This window comes from Bombina bombina, chromosome 3 (genome assembly GCF_027579735.1).
Source record: "Bombina bombina isolate aBomBom1 chromosome 3, aBomBom1.pri, whole genome shotgun sequence".
Classification (NCBI taxonomy): Eukaryota; Metazoa; Chordata; class Amphibia; order Anura; family Bombinatoridae; genus Bombina; species Bombina bombina.
This window is the reverse complement of record NC_069501.1, coordinates 275802865-275821129: the sequence shown is the minus strand read 5'-3', so window position 1 is coordinate 275821129 and position 18265 is coordinate 275802865. Positions and strand designations below refer to the sequence as shown.

Below are 18265 nucleotides of genomic sequence, written 5' to 3'. Positions count from 1 at the left end.
TTTGCATTTTTTCCCATTCCTGAAACTGTCATATATTTTTTTTCTATTACATATTGCAAGATGTCTCAATCTGACCCTGTCTGACCCTGTCTCAGAATCTACTTATGAAATGCTGCTGCCTGATGTCGGTTCTACCAAAGCTAAGTGCATTTGTTGTAAACTTGTGGCAACTGTTCCTCCGGCTGTAGTTTGTGTTAGTTGTCATGATAAACTTTCAAACGCAGACAATATTTCCATTAGTTGTAATCCATTACCTGTTGTTGTTCCTTCAAAATCTAATGTTCAGGATATTCCTGTTAATGTGAGAGAATTTGTTTCTAATTCTATTCAGAAGGCTCTGTCTGTTATACCACCTTCTAATAAACGTAAAAGGTCTTTTAAAACTTCTCATAAATTCAATGAATTTTTAAATGACCGACAGCATTCTGATTTATCTATCTCTGATGAGGATCTATCTGGTTCAGAAGATTCTGCCTCAGATATTGACACTGACAAATCTTCATACTTATTTAAAATGGAGTATATTCGTTCCTTTTTAAAAGAGGTGTTGATTGCATTAGATATGGAGGAGACTAGTCCTCTTGATATTAAAACCAGTAAATGTTTAAATTCGTTTTTTAAACCTCATGAAGTTATTCCAGAGGTTTTTCCAGTTCCTGGTGCTATTTCAGATGTAATTTCTAGGGAATGGAATAGTCTGGGTACTTCATTTACTCCTTCTTCAAGGTTTAAGAAACTGTATCCTTTGCCGACTGATAGATTGGAGTTTTGGGAAAAGATCCCCAAAGTTGATGGGGCCATCTCTACTCTTGCAAAGCGTACTACTATTCCTACGGCAGATAGTACTTCTTTTAAAGATCCTTTAGATAGGAAGCATGAATCTCATCTAAGGAAGGCTTATTTATGTTCAGGTCATCTTCTTAGGCCTGCTATTTCTTTGGCTGATGTTGCTGCGGCTTCAACTTTTTGGTTGGAAACTTTAGCGCAGCAAGTACCAGATCAAAATGTGTATAGCACTGTTAAGCTAATTCAACATGCTAATAATTTCATTTGTGATGCCATTTGTAATGCCATGTCTTTAGCGATTTTAGCTAGAAGAGCTTTATGGCTTAAATATTGGAATGCTGATATGACTTCTAAATCAACGTTGCTATCTCTTTCTTTCCAAGGTAATAAATTATTTGGTTCTCAGTTGGATTCTATTATTTCAACTGTCACTGGGGGGGAAGGGAGCTTTTTTGCCTCAGGATAAAAAAATCTAAGGGTAAATTTAGGGCTGCTAACCGTTTTCGTTCCTTTCGTCAGAATATGGAACAGAAACCTGACCCTTCCCCTAAAGGAACGGTTTCCAATTGGAAGCCTTCTCCAGTCTAGACTAAATCCAAGCCATTTAAAAAAAAAAATCAAAATCAGCCCCAAAGTCCGTATGAAGGTGCGGCCCTCATTCCAGCGCAGCTGGTAGGGGGCAGACTAAGATTTTACAAAGATGTTTGGATCAATTCAATCCAAAATCATTGGATTCAGAACATTGTTTCTCAAGGGTACAGAATAGGTTTCATAGTAAGACCGCCTGTGAGAAGTTTCTTTCTCTCACGCATTTCAGTGAACCCAGTAAAGGCTCAGGCTTTTCTGAAGTGTTTTTCAGACCTGGAGTTATCTGGGATAATTGTGCCAGTTCCTTTTACGGAACAGGGTCTGGGGTTTTATTCAAATCTGTTCATTGTTCCAAAGAAAGAGAATTCTTTCAGACCAGTTCTGGATCTAAACATTTTGAATCGTTATGTAAGAATACCAACATTCAAGATGGTGACTATAAGGACTATTCTGCCTTTTACTCAGCAAGGGCATTATATGTCCACAATAGACTTACAGGATGCATATCTTCATATTCCGATTCATCCAGATCACTATCAGTTTCTGAGATTCTCTTTTCTAGACAAGCATTACCAATTTGTTGCTCTTCCTTTTGGCCTAGCAACAGCTCCAAGGATCTTTTCAAAGGTTCTCTGTGCCCTACTCTCTGTAATCAGAGAGCAGGGTATTGCGGTGTTTCCTTATTTGGACGATATCTTGGTACTTGCTCAGTCTTTACATTCTGCAGAATCTCACACGAATCAACTAGTGTTGTTTCTTCAAAGACATGGTTGGATGATCAATTTACCAAAAAGCTCCTTGATTCCTCAGACACTAGGATTCCAAATAGAGATTCAGTATCCATGACTTTGTCTCTAACAGACAAGAGACGTCTGAGATTGGTTTCAGCTTGTCGGAACCTTCAGTCTCAGTCATTCCCTTCAGTAGCTATGTGCATGGAGGTTTTAGGTCTCATGACTGCAGCATCGGACGCGATCCCCTTCGCTCGTTTTCACATGAGACCTCTTCAGCTTTGTATGTTGAGCCAATGGTGCAGGGATTATACAAAGATATCACAATTAATATCCTTAAATCCCAATATTCGACTATCTCTGACTTGGTGGTTAGATCACCATCGTTTAATTCAAGGGGCCTCTGGACTGTGATTATAACAGATGCGAGTCTTTCAGGTTGGGGAGCTATCTGGGGATCTCTGACAGCGCAGGGGGTTTGGAAATCTCAAGAGGCGAGATTACCAATCAATATTTTGGAACTCCGACTCTCAGAGCTCTTCAGTTTTGGCCTCTTCTGAAGAGAGAACTGTTTATTTGTTTTCAGACAATGTCACAACCGTGGCGTATGTCAATCATCAAGGTGGGACTCACAGTCCTCAAGCTATGAAAGAAGTATCTCGGATACTTGCATGGGCGGAATCCAGCTCCTCTCTAATCTCTGCGGTCCATATCCCAGGTATAGACAATTGGGAAGGGGATTATCTCAGTCGCCAGACTTTACATCCAGGAGAATGGTCTCTTCCCCCAGATGTGTTTTTTCAGATTGTTCAGATGTGGGGGCTTTCAGAAATAGATCTGATGGCTTCTCATCTAAAACAGGAAACTTCCCAGGTATCTGTCCAGGTCCAGGGATCCTCAGATGGAAGCAGTGGATGCGTTGTCACTTCCTTGGAGTTATCAACCTGCTTATGTCTTTCTGCCTCTAGTTCTTATTCCAAGAGTGATTTCCAAAATCATAATGGAGCGTTCATTTGTACTGCTGGTGGCTCCAGCATGGCCACACAGGTTTTGGTATGTGGATCTTGTTCGGATGTCCAGTTGCCAACCTTGGCCACTTACGTTAAGGCCAGACCTTCTATCTCAAGGCCCATTTTTCCATCAGTATCTCAAATCATTAAATTTGAAGGAATGGAAATTAAATGCTTAGTGCTTAGTCATAGAGGTTTCTCTGACTCAGTGATTAATACTAAGTTGCAGGCTTGCAAATCTGTGTCTAGAAAGATTTATTACCGAGTTTGGAAGACTTCATGGTGTTCTTCTCATAAATTCTCTTGGCATTCTTTTAGAATTCCTAGAATTTTACAGTTTCTTCAGGATGGTTTGGATAAGGGTTTGTCTGCAAGTTCCTTGAAAGGACAAATCTCTGCTCTTTCTGTTCTGTTCCACAGAAAAATTGCTAATCTTCCTGATATTCATTTTTTTTGTACAGGCTTTGGTTCGTATCAAGCCTGTCATTAAGTCAATCTCTCCTCCATGGAGTCTTAATTTGGTTTTGAGGGCTTTACAGGCTCCTCCATTTGAGCCTATGCATTCTCTGAACATCAAATTACTTTCTTGGAAAATATTGTTCTTTTTGGCCATCTCTTCTGCTAGAAGAGTTTCTGAATTATCTGCTCTTTCTTGTGAGTCTCCTTTGCTGATTTTTTATCAGGATAAGGCGGTTTTGCAGACTTAATTTAAATTTTTACCTAAAGTTGTGAATTCCAACAACAGTAGTAGAGAAATTATTGTCCCTTCGTTGTGTCCTAATCCTAAGAATTCTTTGGAGAGATCTTTACATTCTTTGGATGTGGTAAGAGCTTTGAAATAGTATGTAGAAGCTACTAAAGATTTCAGAAAGATTTCTAGTCTATTTGTTATCTTTTCTGGTTCTAGGAAAGGTCAGAAGGCTTCTGCCATTTCTTTGGTATCTTGGTTAAAGCTTTTGATTCATCATGCTTATTTGGAGTCGGGTAAATCCCCGCCTCAGATGATTATGGCTCATTCTACTAGGTCAGTTTCTACTTCCTGGGCTTTTAAGAATGAAGTTTCTGTTGATCAGATTTGCAAAGCAGCAACTTGGTCTTCTTTGCATACTTTTACAAAATTCTACCATTTTGATGTTTTCTCTTCTTCAGAAGCAGTTTTTGGTAGAAAAGTACTGCAGGCATCTGTTTCAGTTTGATTCTTCTGCTTATAATTTCAGTTTTTTTCATTATAGAGATTAAAACTTTTGATTTGGGTTGTGGATTCATTTTTCAGCGGAATTGGCTGTCTTTATTTTTATCCCTCCCTCTCTAGTGACTCTTGCGTGGAGTTCCACATCTTGGGTATTTGCTATCCCATACGTCACTAGCTCATGGACTCTTGCCAATTACATGAAAGAAAACAAATTTTACCTGATAAATTCATTTCTTTCATATTGGCAAGAGTCCATGAGGCCCACCCTTTTTATGGTGGTTATGATATTTTTGTATAAAGCACAATTATTCCAATTCCTTGTTGATGCTTTCGCTCCTTTCTTATCACCCCTCTTCTTGGCTATTCGTTAAACTGAATTGTGGGTGTGGTGGGTAGTGTATTTATAGGCATTTTGAGGTTTGGAAAACTTTGCCCCGCCTGGTAGGAATGTATATCCCATACATCACTAGCTCATGGACTCTTGCCAATATGAAAAAATTAATTTATCAGGTAAATTGTTACATAAATTATGTTTTTCTGTCTTCTTTGTAAATTATACTTCCCAGGGACCCTGGTTTTACATAGGTCTGAGCTCCCTATTTGCAATCCATAAGCAAGTAGCTGGAGCAACCTCTATTCTAAACCATCTCCTACGAGACCAAGAACAAAATTTAAATAAGATTGGAAGTGTGAGGGTTTTAAAGCTCTTGTATGTGTTCTTGACCTGCTCCTAGTGGTGGGAAATATATCATGTTATGGAGGGCTGTGGACCATCATCATTTTATGAAATAAATATCTATTTTTACTTCAGAAAATGCAGGTCCTCTATTTTACCCCACTCTCTGTCTCTGTTGCTCTTACACTCATAATTTACTGTGGTAATACTGCTGTACAGCGTTTTTGGGAACAGAGGGACTAGATATAGGACATTTTAAGAGATTGAGTTACATTTAATTTATTTACCAGAGATAAAAATTGCTATCATGCTATAATCAGAGACAACTGGTTAGATACACATATTTAAAAGAAAATAGACGGTATAGACTATGCCTTCATTATGTAGAAGATATACCTTTTCAGGGCAGAATTCAGAGTTGTTTTGCCTTAGTTTGCTTGGTCTTCCTCTGATAACCGCATAGCAGAACATGGTGATGACCATCACAAACAGAAAATAACTTGTATCCATCAAATGCAAGTTTATAAGGGAGCGGTCATCCTAGTTTAGCAGAAGAGACACAGGTTTAGATACATTTCTATAATTTGACAAAGCACATGAGATCCTCCTAACAATTTTAGCATTCACTTGTCAAAGGCTATTTCCTCACATAAAAACTAGTAAGTTTAAAGGGTAAAAAAAAAAAATATTGCCACCAATTAAAAAACAACAATTATATCAATATAATAATGATATCAATAATAAAAAAAAACCTCCCCCTCCCAGATCCCTTTCCCTCAACGGATCTCACATAGGATCCCCCTCATTGCCCCTCCTTTTCTCACCACCAAGAAAAAAAAGGAATTTATCAGGTAAGCATAAATTATGTTTATGATGGTGAGAGTCCATGAAATTCTTTACTGTTAGGAACTAACCGAAGCTGTGGAGTCCACGAAAAAAATGTGTGGTACAAGAAAAAAAAAAAAAGGCAGGCACCTATTTACTAGAAACACAACTTAAAAAACAAAACAAAAAAAAACACTGCCAAAAGCGCCTTAACTGAGGCAAATACATCAACATGAGAAAATTTAGAAGACATGAACAAAGACGACCAAGTTGCCGCCTTGGGTTGAATGAACTGTACTATGAGAAGGAGGTGACTGTTCTGCCAAAAAGTAAACTAAGAGTCTACAATCATGAAGATAAAAAAAAAAAAAAACTTAAAATTATGCTTACCTGATAATTTACTTTTCTTCAGATGGAAAGAGTCCACAGCTGCATTAATTACTTTTGGAAATTCAGAACCTGGCCACCAGGAGGATGCAAAGACACCCCAGCCAAAGGCTTTAAATACTCCCTCCCACTTCCCTCTCCCCCCCCCCAGTCATTCTGCCGAGGAACAAGGAACCGTAGAAGAAATATCAGGGTGAAAAGGTGCCAGAACAACAAAAATAACAGACGCCCCACTGAAAAAGAAAAAGCCCAAGGACACTGACCCGCTGATAGTCCACAACCTTGCTAGAGACCGCAGGAACTAGACTCGACTGAGTCAACAGCCTCCAAGAGACACCGTCCCTAGCAAAGTGCGGCTAATCCCCCTTAAGGGACTCAAGGTGCTGCTCATTTTATCAACCTCAAAAGGAGGAAAGGCTGAGTAGACCTCACCAGGGATCGAACTTGCAACACTTGGTTTGCTACAGTGCAAAGTAGCCACAGTGCATTAGTATGCTGAACTAGCTTCCAGCTAGCATAAGGAACTCCAGAAAAAAAAACCTAAAAAGGGCACAACGAGTCCTAAATAAAAACACAGAACAAAAACCAGAGAAACCGGGTAAGGCTACCAGAGACCCAACCAGTCTCATAGAAACAAGGGGAGGCAACACCCAGACCCCAGAAATACAGAAACCACTGGATAAGGCCGGGAGTCTGAAACAGAGAGAGGATCTTTCCCTAACACAGTGCAACCGCACTCTAGAAAGCAACTGAAGACGAAGGTCCCCAAGTAGCAAAAAAGTTCTCAGAATACCAAAATATTACGAACTAAACCTCGTGCAGCAAGCTCAGATAGGTCTGACGTACAACACCTGAAGCAAAAACACTGCAGTCATCTAAAATGACTCTGAAACTTAAATACTTGCAGGGCAAGTAGAAGCAGCTGAAGATAGGATCCTTCAGATTCCTAAGTATCCACTAACCAGCGGATTATGTCACAGGCTAAGAGCCGCCAGTCCTTCCCACAAATCTTGTATACTGAGAAAGGAGAAACCTCAAAAAGGCTTACTGTACCTTGAATGCTCCGAGGACGAATAGCAGAGCAACAGATCTCAGATCCTGCTCCCACACCAGACCAAGCAACAGACATGTCTGATAGACAGGGGGATAGAAAGACCCCAAGCCCCCAGGGAATGGAAAGAAAAAGGGGGGACTCGCCCACCCCAACAGAGCTCGGGTGCCAACCCAATCCGCTCCTCCAAAATAAGGCACTGCCAAGGAGAATCCCCTAGGACCTGGAGAGAAAAGTGCAATAGATCCGTAGGAAGACCTGTCACAACTCTCAGTCTCTACGTAGAGAGATCAATTTCCAACAGGTGGAACAGAGCCCACAGAGCAGCAGATGCTGCCCCTTACAGAAAAAAAGCCACCTGATCCAACCTCCTACACACAGGGCAGGACAAAAACCCTCCAGAGAGAGGAAACCCCAACTCATAAGGAAGATAAACTATCCCCTCCAAAGGGAAGGGCACAGATAAGAACAGTGTACATGTCCACAAGACCTAAAGACATAGTATGATCAAAACATGGACCGAATGAAAAAATCATCCAGACACCACTGTTGACCCAACAGAGAAAAAAAAAACTCCCCATAGGTCTGAAGGACAAGTCAGGCCTTAAAGTTGATAACCAGTACCTGAAGGTGGATGTGAACTCTGGCCTACCTGCTTGCAAGCCTAGGGACCCTAGTCGCAACATAGGGTCCCTGAAAAAAAACTGGGTCGTCCAGAACCAGTCCACCAGATCATAAGTCTCCAGACATCCAAAAAGGATCCAAGACAAGAACTCCGGACCTGGGACACAGAATCGTCCTAGAACGACACCCTTAGGGAACACAAGATACCCTGTCTGAAGCAATCAGACCTAACAGGGGATGAGAACGGGTACAGGACTCACTCGTAATTCCCAGCCCAAAGGGAAGAGAACACCCTTAGCCAGAGGTCACCCCCCCCCCCAGCAAGGTACTAGGCCGCGACAAAGTCACGCAATTTCTCTAGAGCTCAAAAGGCCCCAAGGGCAGCATGAAGGGAAATTAAAACGAGAGCAGAGTCACCCGAAAGAGTAGAAAGAAAGGCTAGTCTCCATAATCCTTTCAGATTAACGTTCCAAAGGACCACACCCAAGGGAGAAGAATGCAAAGCATCCAGAACCCAGGCATAAAAACCATTCCTTAAGCAAAAAGCTTGGAAAAAGACAACACCTGCTATCGCCCCTAATATGGAGACGACTATCTCCCGAAGGAAGACAGAGCCTCACGGCCTTCACTTCCTAATCAAGTGGCCAAAGCCGCCAGAAAAACCTCTAAAATGAACAAGTCCTAAAAGGACACTTCCAAAGAGACCATGAAAGGCAAAACCATAAGAACGGCGGTATGAAGGACCTAAATCCTCCAAGCCTCCAACCCACAACAGGAAGGAACACTCTAGTTCCCGAAAAATTAAGAAACGATTGAGCATGTCGCCGTGGATCTCAACGAAGTCCCGGCCCACTAGATTGAAAGGCAAATGAGGACTGAACCAATCCCCCATGCCCCTAAGCAACCACGGACCCTCAAGTGCTCTCAAGATGCTAGTAAAAGCTTGTAAAATAAAACAAGACAACCACACAAATCATATTGTGATCACTAGGCGCCCTCACCGGACCAACCAGACATAAAAAAGGTGCCATGTGTCTGAACTAGGCCTCAAAGACAGAAGGATTTGTACCCAGTCAGGACCAGCCTAAAACCAAAGACCCCAGCACTGTCAACGCCACATAGGGTCTCCAACGATGGAGGGATAAAGAACTGTCAGACTTTTGTAAACAGTGCGACCACAAAATCGTGAGTATCAATTCCAGAGAGGAAAGTTCCCGAAAAGGAAACATCACACCACAACATGAGCCTTAGACCAAATATAAATCATAATCATCCTCACCAGATGAAAATAAAAGATAAGGCAACCCATAAGTTATCACCCAGGAAGAACGGACAGACCCACAGGACAAGCCCAATAGGGTTCCGAGACTTCCAAGCTCAGAACTAGAAAAGGATACACAAATAACAAAATGACTATAAGAAGATTACTTCATCCCCTTATGTCTCTGTATGCAAGCCAGTCGAAGAGCAAGACTGAGAATCCCCAGACCCATTAAGATTGGGATCCTCCAGCAACGCCAAAACATGCCTTAGTAGGAAACGAAGGCGCGCCAGTCTATAACGAAAGGCGCAAAATACCTCTGCCGGGACAAAAGCAAACACCGGCCACGAAGGTTGACCCCGAGGCCTCAGCGGCAGTCGCTCCCCCGGGAAGGCTGAACTGGACCAGGCGATCCCAATCCTGACGAGCCCCGGTTAACGAAACACGGATAATTTCATAAGCACACTCCCGGGAGGTGCAGGTGCACCAGCGCCAAAGATATGGCCATGCAGAACCGTGTCGTAAACTCCGGTGGGAACATGCAACACTCCCTAGAAAGGATAAGTAGAATTTGGGTTACCTGCATGCGTAGTAGGAGTTGATGGTAGGGAACTCGTCTCTTGAGAAATAGAATCCCCAGAGATGGATGGTTCAGTGGGCACCAGATTCCCCGATCCTGAGGAACAGAGCACTCTAAAACGGCATTCGGAAAACATAACTGATCGGCATGTATCACCCGGGTCAATTCATATTCTTCATACGAAGTAGAGTCTGAAATGGAGACATCCGTCTCCAAGAATCCTCCATAACTGGGACACCGATGCCTCCAGAGAACCAGACACCAGCGGACCAGGATTTCCCCGTCACCACACGGTCAGGAAAACAGAAATGGAGTCACCAGGTAAACCGTGCAGTCCATGCAAAAGCGCGCCCGACTGAAAAGGCTGCGTCACTAGACATAGGCCGTTATGTTCCAAAATAGCCATGAGCCGAAGCAACACTACACAGTAGCAGACAGAATCACATAAACATGATTATAAACCCCCCTGTTCAATAATCTACTTCAGGAGATATTAACCCTTGATTCCTAAATACAAAAAGGAGCCTCACTGAGACCCTATGTTAAAGTTATTCCCGAAAAGTTGTAGCCCCTCTCGGATAAACAGTTGAAATAACAATACATCCATGATGAAAGTAAAATGAAACGATCTTACCGGAATCTACGTTGTGGAACAGGAACACGGCCCTCTCTCCTGACATGGACTTGAGTGTAAAAAGCAGGCAGTGAAATTTGTCAATGCCGATTGCTTGTGGAGCTGTTAACATGAGTCGGGATGGTTTCGCAGAAAGACTCTCACTGCATCTCCGGACTCTAACCTTCATCCATGCTCTCAATGAGTGGCTGACCGGATTACTTAAAACTTCAGTCCCATGCCAAAGAGTACTACCCTCCATAAGAGACTATCAAAAACTTCTGACACTTAATATTTAAGCCTTTGGCTGGGGTGTCTTTGCCTTCTCCTGGTGGCCAGGTTCTGAATTCCCAAAAGTAATGAATGCAGCTGTGGACTCTTTCCATTTATGAAGAAAAAGAAGCTACCAGATAACTCTTATCCCTGTAAACTTGAAGTAAATGCAGAGCACCTCAATCTCTACTGCCTCCTTGACTAGGCAAATTAAACACTGGGAGGGTCAAGGATGTAGGAGGGATATTAAAACTTTAAGGACCGGGCATTTGAGACTAAAACATCCCCAAAAGGAGAGCATTTTTGCCATCACTCCATTTAAACAGAAATAGAGCCTTTTTTTTATTTTATTTTTATTCACTTATTAAAACTATTTTTTTTTTTTTAGTAGACAACCTAAAGTATTGATCTAGGCCCATTTTGGTATATTATATGCTACCATTTGACTGCAAAATGCAATCATATAAAAAAGGAAATTTATGCTTACCTGATAAATTTATTTCTTTTACGATATGACGAGTCCATGGATTTCATCCTTACTTATGGGATATTATCCTCCTGCTAACAGGAAGTGGCAAAGAGCACCACAGCAGAGCTGTATATATAGCTCCTCCCCTTACCTCCCAATCCAGTCATTCGACAGAAGTTAAGGAAGAGAAAGGAAAGGCCAAGGGGGAAGAGGTGACTAACGTTTAACAAAAAAATAACCTGTCAAAAAATTGACAGGGTGGGCCGTGGACTCGTCATATCGTAAAAGAAATAAATTTATCCGGTAAGCATAAATTTCCTTTTCTTTTACAAAGATATGACGAGTCCACGGACTTCATCCTTACTTATGGGATACAATACCAAAGCTATAGGACACGGATGAAAGGGAGAGACAAGACAGGTACCTAAACGGAAGGCACCACTACTTGAAGAACCTTTCCCCCAAAAAAACAGCCTCATAAGAAGCCAAAATATCAAATTTTAGAAAAAGTATAAAGCGACGACCAGGTCGCAGCCTTGCAAATCTGTGCAACAGAAGCATTGTTCTTAAAAAGGTCCATGTGGAAGCCACAGTCCTAGTAGAATGAGCCATAATTATTTCAGGAGGCTGCTGTCCAGCAGTCTCCTTAACCAGGCAGATAATACTCCGCAGCCAAAAAGAAAGAAAGGTAGCCATAGCTTTCTGACCCCTAAGCTTTCCAAAACACACAATGAATAATGAAGATGATTGACGGAAATCCCTAGTCGCCTGTAAGTAAAAACTTCAAGGCACGGACCACGTCCAAGATGTGTAACAGACACTTCTTCTTAGACGAAGAACTAGGACACAAGGAAGGAACAACAAATTCCTGATTAATATTCTTATTTGGAACAACCTTAGGAAGAAATCCAGGTTTGATACGCAAAACCACCTTATCAGAATGAAATATAAGATAAGGCGAATCACATTGTAAAGCTGAAAGTTCAGAAATTCTTTGAACCGAAGAATAGCAACCAAAACACAGAACTGTCCAAGATAACAACTTCATATCTATGGAAATGTATGGGTTCACACGGAACCCCTTGAAGAACTAAATTCAAACTCCAGGGAGGAGTAATTGGTCTAAATACAGGCTAAAATATGGTTAGAGCCTGACAAAAAACCTAAACATCTGGCACATCTGTCAAACGTTTGTGAAACAAAATTGATAAAACAGAAATCTGTCCCTTTAAGGAACTTGAGGATAATCCTTTCTCCAAACCTTCTTGGAGAGAAGACAGAATCCTGAAAAACATAATTTATGCTTACCTGATAAATTCCTTTCTTCTGTTGTGTGATCAGTCCACGGGTCATCATTACTTCTGGGATATAACTCCTCCCCAACAGGAAATGCAAGAGGATTCACCCAGCAGAGCTGCATATAGCTCCTCCCCTCTACGTCAGTCCCAGTCATTCGACCAAGAGTCAACGAGAAAGGAGTAACCAAGGGTGAAGTGGTGACTGGAGTATAATTTAAAAAATATTTACCTGCCTTAAAACAGGGCGGGCCGTGGACTGATCACACAACAGAAGAAAGGAATTTATCAGGTAAGCATAAATTATGTTTTCTTCTGTTATGTGTGATCAGTCCACGGGTCATCATTACTTCTGGGATACCAATACCAAAGCAAAAGTACACGGATGACGGGAGGGATAGGCAGGCTCATTATACAGAAGGAACCACTGCCTGAAGAACCTTTCTCCCAAAAATAGCCTCCGAAGAAGCAAAAGTGTCAAATTTGTAAAATTTGGAAAAAGTATGAAGCGAAGACCAAGTTGCAGCCTTGCAAATCTGTTCAACAGAGGCCTCATTCTTAAAGGCCCAAGTGGAAGCCACAGCTCTAGTGGAGTGGGCTGTAATTCTTTCAGGAGGCTGCTGTCCAGCAGTCTCATAGGCTAAACGTATTATGCTACGAAGCCAAAAAGAGAGAGAGGTAGCAGAAGCTTTTTGACCTCTCCTCTGTCCAGAATAAACGACAAACAGGGAAGAAGTTTGGCGAAAATCTTTAGTTGCCTGCAAGTAGAACTTGAGGGCACGAACTACATCCAGATTGTGTAGAAGACGTTCCTTCTTTGAAGAAGGATTTGGACACAGGGATGGAACAACAATCTCTTGATTGATGTTCCTGTTAGTGACTACCTTAGGTAAGAACCCAGGTTTAGTACGCAGAACTACCTTGTCTGAGTGAAAAATCAGATAAGGGGAATCACAATGTAAGGCTGATAACTCAGAAACTCTTCGAGCCGAGGAAATAGCCATTAAAAACAGAACTTTCCAAGATAACAATTTTATATCAATGGAATGAAGGGGTTCAAACGGAACACCCTGTAAAACGTTAAGAACTAAGTTTAAACTCCATGGCGGAGCAACAGCCTTAAACACAGGCTTGATCCTAGCTAGAGCCTGACAAAAGGCCTGGACGTCTGGATCTTCTGACAGACGCCTGTGTAACAAGATGGACAGAGCTGAAATCTGTCCCTTTAATGAGCTAGCTGATAAACCCTTTTCTAAGCCTTCTTGTAGAAAAGACAATATCCTAGCGATCCTAACCTTACTCCAGGAGTAACCTTTGGATTCGCACCAGTATAGGTATTTCCGCCATATTTTATGGTAAATCCTTCTGGTAACAGGCTTCCTAGCCTGAATCAGGGTATCAATAACCGACTCAGAAAAACCACGTTTTGATAAAATCAAGCGTTCAATTTCCAAGCAGTCAGCTTCAGAGAAGTTAGATTTTGATGTTTGAATGGACCCTGTATCAGAAGGTCCTGTCTTAGAGGTAGAGACCAAGGCGGACAGGATGACATGTCCACTAGATCTGCATACCAAGTCCTGCGTGGCCATGCAGGTGCTATTAGAATTACTGATGCTCTTTCCTGTTTGATTTTGGCAATCAATCGAGGAAGCAGCGGGAAGGGTGGAAACACATAAGCCATCCCGAAGTTCCAAGGTGCTGTCAAAGCATCTATCAGAACTGCTTCCGGATCCCTGGATCTGGACCCGTAGCGAGGAAGTTTGGCGTTCTGGCGAGACGCCATGAGATCTATCTCTGGTTTGCCCCAACGTCGAAGTATTTGGGCAAAGACCTCCGGATGAAGTTCCCACTCCCCCGGATGAAAAGTCTGGCGACTCAAGAAATCCGCCTCCCAGTTCTCCACTCCCGGGATGTGGATTGCTGACAGGTGGCAAGAGTGAGACTCTGCCCAGCGAATTATCTTTGATACTTCCATCATTGCTAGGGAGCTTCTTGTCCCTCCCTGATGGTTGATGTAAGCTACAGTCGTGATGTTGTCCGACTGAAACCTGATGAACCCCCGAGTTGTTAACTGGGGCCAAGCCAGAAGGGCATTGAGAACCGCTCTCAATTCCAGAATGTTTATTGGCAGGAGACTCTCCTCCTGATTCCATAGTCCCTGAGCCTTCAGAGAATTCCAGACAGCGCCCCAACCTAGTAGGCTGGCGTCTGTTGTTACAATTGTCCAGTCTGGCCTGCTGAATGGCATCCCCCTGGACAGGTGTGGCCGATAAAGCCACCATAGAAGAGAATTTCTGGTCTCTTGATTTAGATTCAGAGTAGGGGACAAATCTGAGTAATCCCCATTCCACTGACTTAGCATGCATAATTGCAGCGGTCTGAGATGTAGGCGTGCAAAAGGTACTATGTCCATTGCCGCTACCATTAAGCCGATCACCTCCATGCATTGAGCTACTGACGGGTGTTGAATGGAATGAAGGACACGGCATGCGTTTTGAAGCTTTGTTAACCTGTCTTCTGTCAGGTAAATCTTCATTTCTACAGAATCTATAAGAGTCCCCAAGAATGGAACTCTTGTGAGAGGAAAGAGAGAACTCTTCTTTTCGTTCACTCTCCATCCATGCGACCTTAGAAATGCCAGAACTAACTCTGTATGAGACTTGGCAATTTGAAAGCTTGAAGCTTGTATTAGAATGTCGTCTAGGTACGGAGCTACCGAAATCCCTCGCGGTCTTAGTACCGCCAGAAGGGCACCCAGAACCTTTGTGAAGATTCTTGGAGCCGTAGCCAATCCGAATGGAAGAGCTACAAACTGGTAGTGCCTGTCTAAGAAGGCAAACCTTAGATACCGGTGATGATCTTTGTGGATCGGAATGTGAAGGTAAGCATCCTTTAAATCCACAGTGGTCATGTACTGACCCTCTTGGATCATGGGTAAAATTGTCCGAATAGTTTCCATTTTGAACGATGGAACTCTTAGGAATTTGTTTAGAATCTTTAAATCTAAGATTGGCCTGAAAGTTCCCTCTTTTTTGGGAACCACAAACAGGTTTGAGTAGAACCCTTGTCCTTGTTCCGACCGCGGAACCGGATGGATCACTCCCATTAATAACAGATCTTGTACGCAGCGTAGAAACGCTTCTTTCTTTATCTGGTTTGTTGACAACCTTGACAGATGAAATCTCCCTCTTGGGGGAGATAATTTGAAGTCTAGAAGGTATCCCTGAGATATGATCTCTAGTGCCCAGGGATCCTGAACATCTCTTGCCCAGGCCTGGGCGAAGAGAGAGAGTCTGCCCCCCACTAGATCCGGTCCCGGATCGGGGGCTCTCGATTCATGCTGTCTTTGGGGCAGCAGCAGGTTTCCTGGCCTGCTTGCTCTTGTTCCAGGCCTGGTTAGGCTTCCAGCCTTGCCTGTAACGAGCAACAGCTCCTTCCTGTTTTGGTGCAGTGGAGGTTGATGCTGCTCCTGTTTTGAAATTCCGAAAGGGACGAAAATTAGACTGTCTAGCCTTAGCTTTGGCTTTGTCTTGGGGTAGGGCGTGGCCCTTACCTCCTGTAATGTCAGCGATAATTTCTTTCAAACCGGGCCCAAATAAAGACTGCCCCTTGAAAGGTATATTAAGTAATTTGGACTTAGAAGTAACATCTGCTGACCAGGATTTTAGCCACAGCGCCCTACGTGCCTGTATGGCGAATCCTGAGTTCTTAGCCGTAAGTTTGGTTAAATGTACTACGGCCTCCGAAATGAAAGAATTAGCTAGTTTAAGGACTCTAAGCCTGTCCGTAATGTCGTCTAGCGTAGATGAACTAAGGTTCTCTTCCAGCGACTCAATCCAAAATGCTGCCGCAGCCGTAATCGGCGCGATACATGCAAGGGGTTGCAATATAAAACCTTGTTGAACAAACATTTTCTTAAGGTAACCCTCTAATTTTTTATCCATTGGATCTGAGAAAGCACAGCTATCCTCCACCGGGATAGTGGTACGCTTAGCTAAAGTAGAAACTGCTCCCTCCACCTTGGGGACCGTTTGCCATAAGTCCCGAGTGGTGGCGTCTATTGGAAACATCTTTCTAAATATTGGAGGGGGGTGAGAACGGCACACCGGGTCTATCCCACTCCTTAGTAACAATTTCAGTTAGTCTCTTAGGTATAGGAAAAACTTCAGTACTCGCCGGGTACCGCAAAGTATTTATCCAACCTGCACAGTTTCTCTGGTATTGCAACGGTGTTACAATCGTTGAGAGCTGCTAAGACCTCCCCTAGTAATACACGGAGGTTCTCCAATTTAAATTTAAAATTTGAAATATCTGAGTCCAATCTGTTTGGATCAGAACCGTCACCCACAGAATGAAGCTCTCCGTCCTCATGCTCTGCGAGCTGTGACGCAGTATCAGACATGGCCCTAGCATTGTCAGCGCACTCTGTTCTCACCCCAGAGAGATCACGCTTGCCTCTTAGTTCTGGTAATTTAGACAAAACTTCAGTCATAACAGTAGCCATATCTTGTAATGTTATCTGTAATGGCCGCCCAGATGTACTAGGCGCCATAATATCACGCACCTCCCGGGCGGGAGATGCAGGTACTGCCGCGTGAGGCGAGTTAGTCGGCATAACTCTCCCCTCGCTGTTTGGTGAAATTTGTTCACATTGTACAGATTGACTTTTATTTAAAGTAGCATCAATACAGTTAGTACATAAATTTCTATTGGGCTCCACCTTGGCATTGGAACAAATGACACAGATATCTTCCTCTGAGTCAGACATGTTTAACACACTAGCAAAAAAACTTACAACTTGGTTATAATCTTTTTTAGCAAAAACGTACTGTGCCTCAAAGAGGTACTAAACGATTAAATGACAGTTGAAATAATGAACTGAAAAACAGTTATAGCATCAAACTTTAAAACAACACAACTTTTAGCAAAGGTTTGTTCCCATTAGTAAAATAACAATAATTAAATTTGACATAAAAAAATACAAAGCAACGTTTTTATTCACAGTCACTATAAGAATTCTCACAGCTCTGCTGAGAGAATTTACCTCCCTTAAAAGAAGTTTGAAGACCCCTGAGATCTGTCAGAGATGAACCGGATCATGCAGGAAATATAAAAGTAACTGACTGGAATTTTTTAATGCGTAGCAAAGAGCGCCAAAAACGGCCCCTCCCTCTCCCACACAGCAGTGAAGAGAAACGAAACTGTCACAAATAAAAGCAAAAAAGGCTGCCAAGTGGAAAATAATGCCCAAATATATATTCACACAGTACCTCAGCAATGTAAACGATTCTACATTCCAGCAAAAACGTTTAACATGATAATTAGTTATTAAAAGGATTAGTGACCTTTAACAGAGTAGTTCCGGTGAAATACCATCCCCAGAATACTGAAGTGTATACATACATGTCATTTTAACGGTATGGCAGGATTTTCTCATCAATTCCATTCAGAAAATAAAAACTGCTACATACCTCAATGCAGATTCATCTGCCCGCTGTCCCCTGATCTGAAGCCTTTACCTCCCTCAGATGGCCGAGAACAGCAATATGATCTTAACAACTCCGGTTAAAATCATAGTAAAAAACTCTGACAGATTCTTCCTCAAACTCTGCCAGAGAAGTAATAACACGCTCCGGTGCTATTGTAAAATAACAAACTTTTGATTGAAGTCATAAAAACTAAGTATAATCACCATAGTCCTCTCACACATCCTATCTAGTCGTTGGGTGCAAGAGAATGACTGGGACTGACGTAGAGGGGAGGAGCTATATGCAGCTCTGCTGGGTGAATCCTCTTGCATTTCCTGTTGGGGAGGAGTTATATCCCAGAAGTAATGATGACCCGTGGACTGATCACACATAACAGAAGAAATCCTGACTTTATTCCATGAGTAAGTCTTGGATT

At 42.5% G+C, this 18265-nt stretch overlaps 1 protein-coding gene across 1 annotated transcript in view; it reads right to left on the bottom strand.

Moving 5' to 3' along the window:
• The window catches only part of TMEM248 (transmembrane protein 248), a 139046-nt gene that overhangs the window by 21401 nt on the left and 99380 nt on the right, over window positions 1–18265 (bottom strand). Inside the window, exon 6 of the mRNA XM_053706300.1 lies at window positions 5380–5523. Within this exon, the coding sequence (XP_053562275.1) occupies window positions 5380–5523 (144 nt within the window). The remainder of the gene's footprint in view (window positions 1–5379; window positions 5524–18265) is intronic.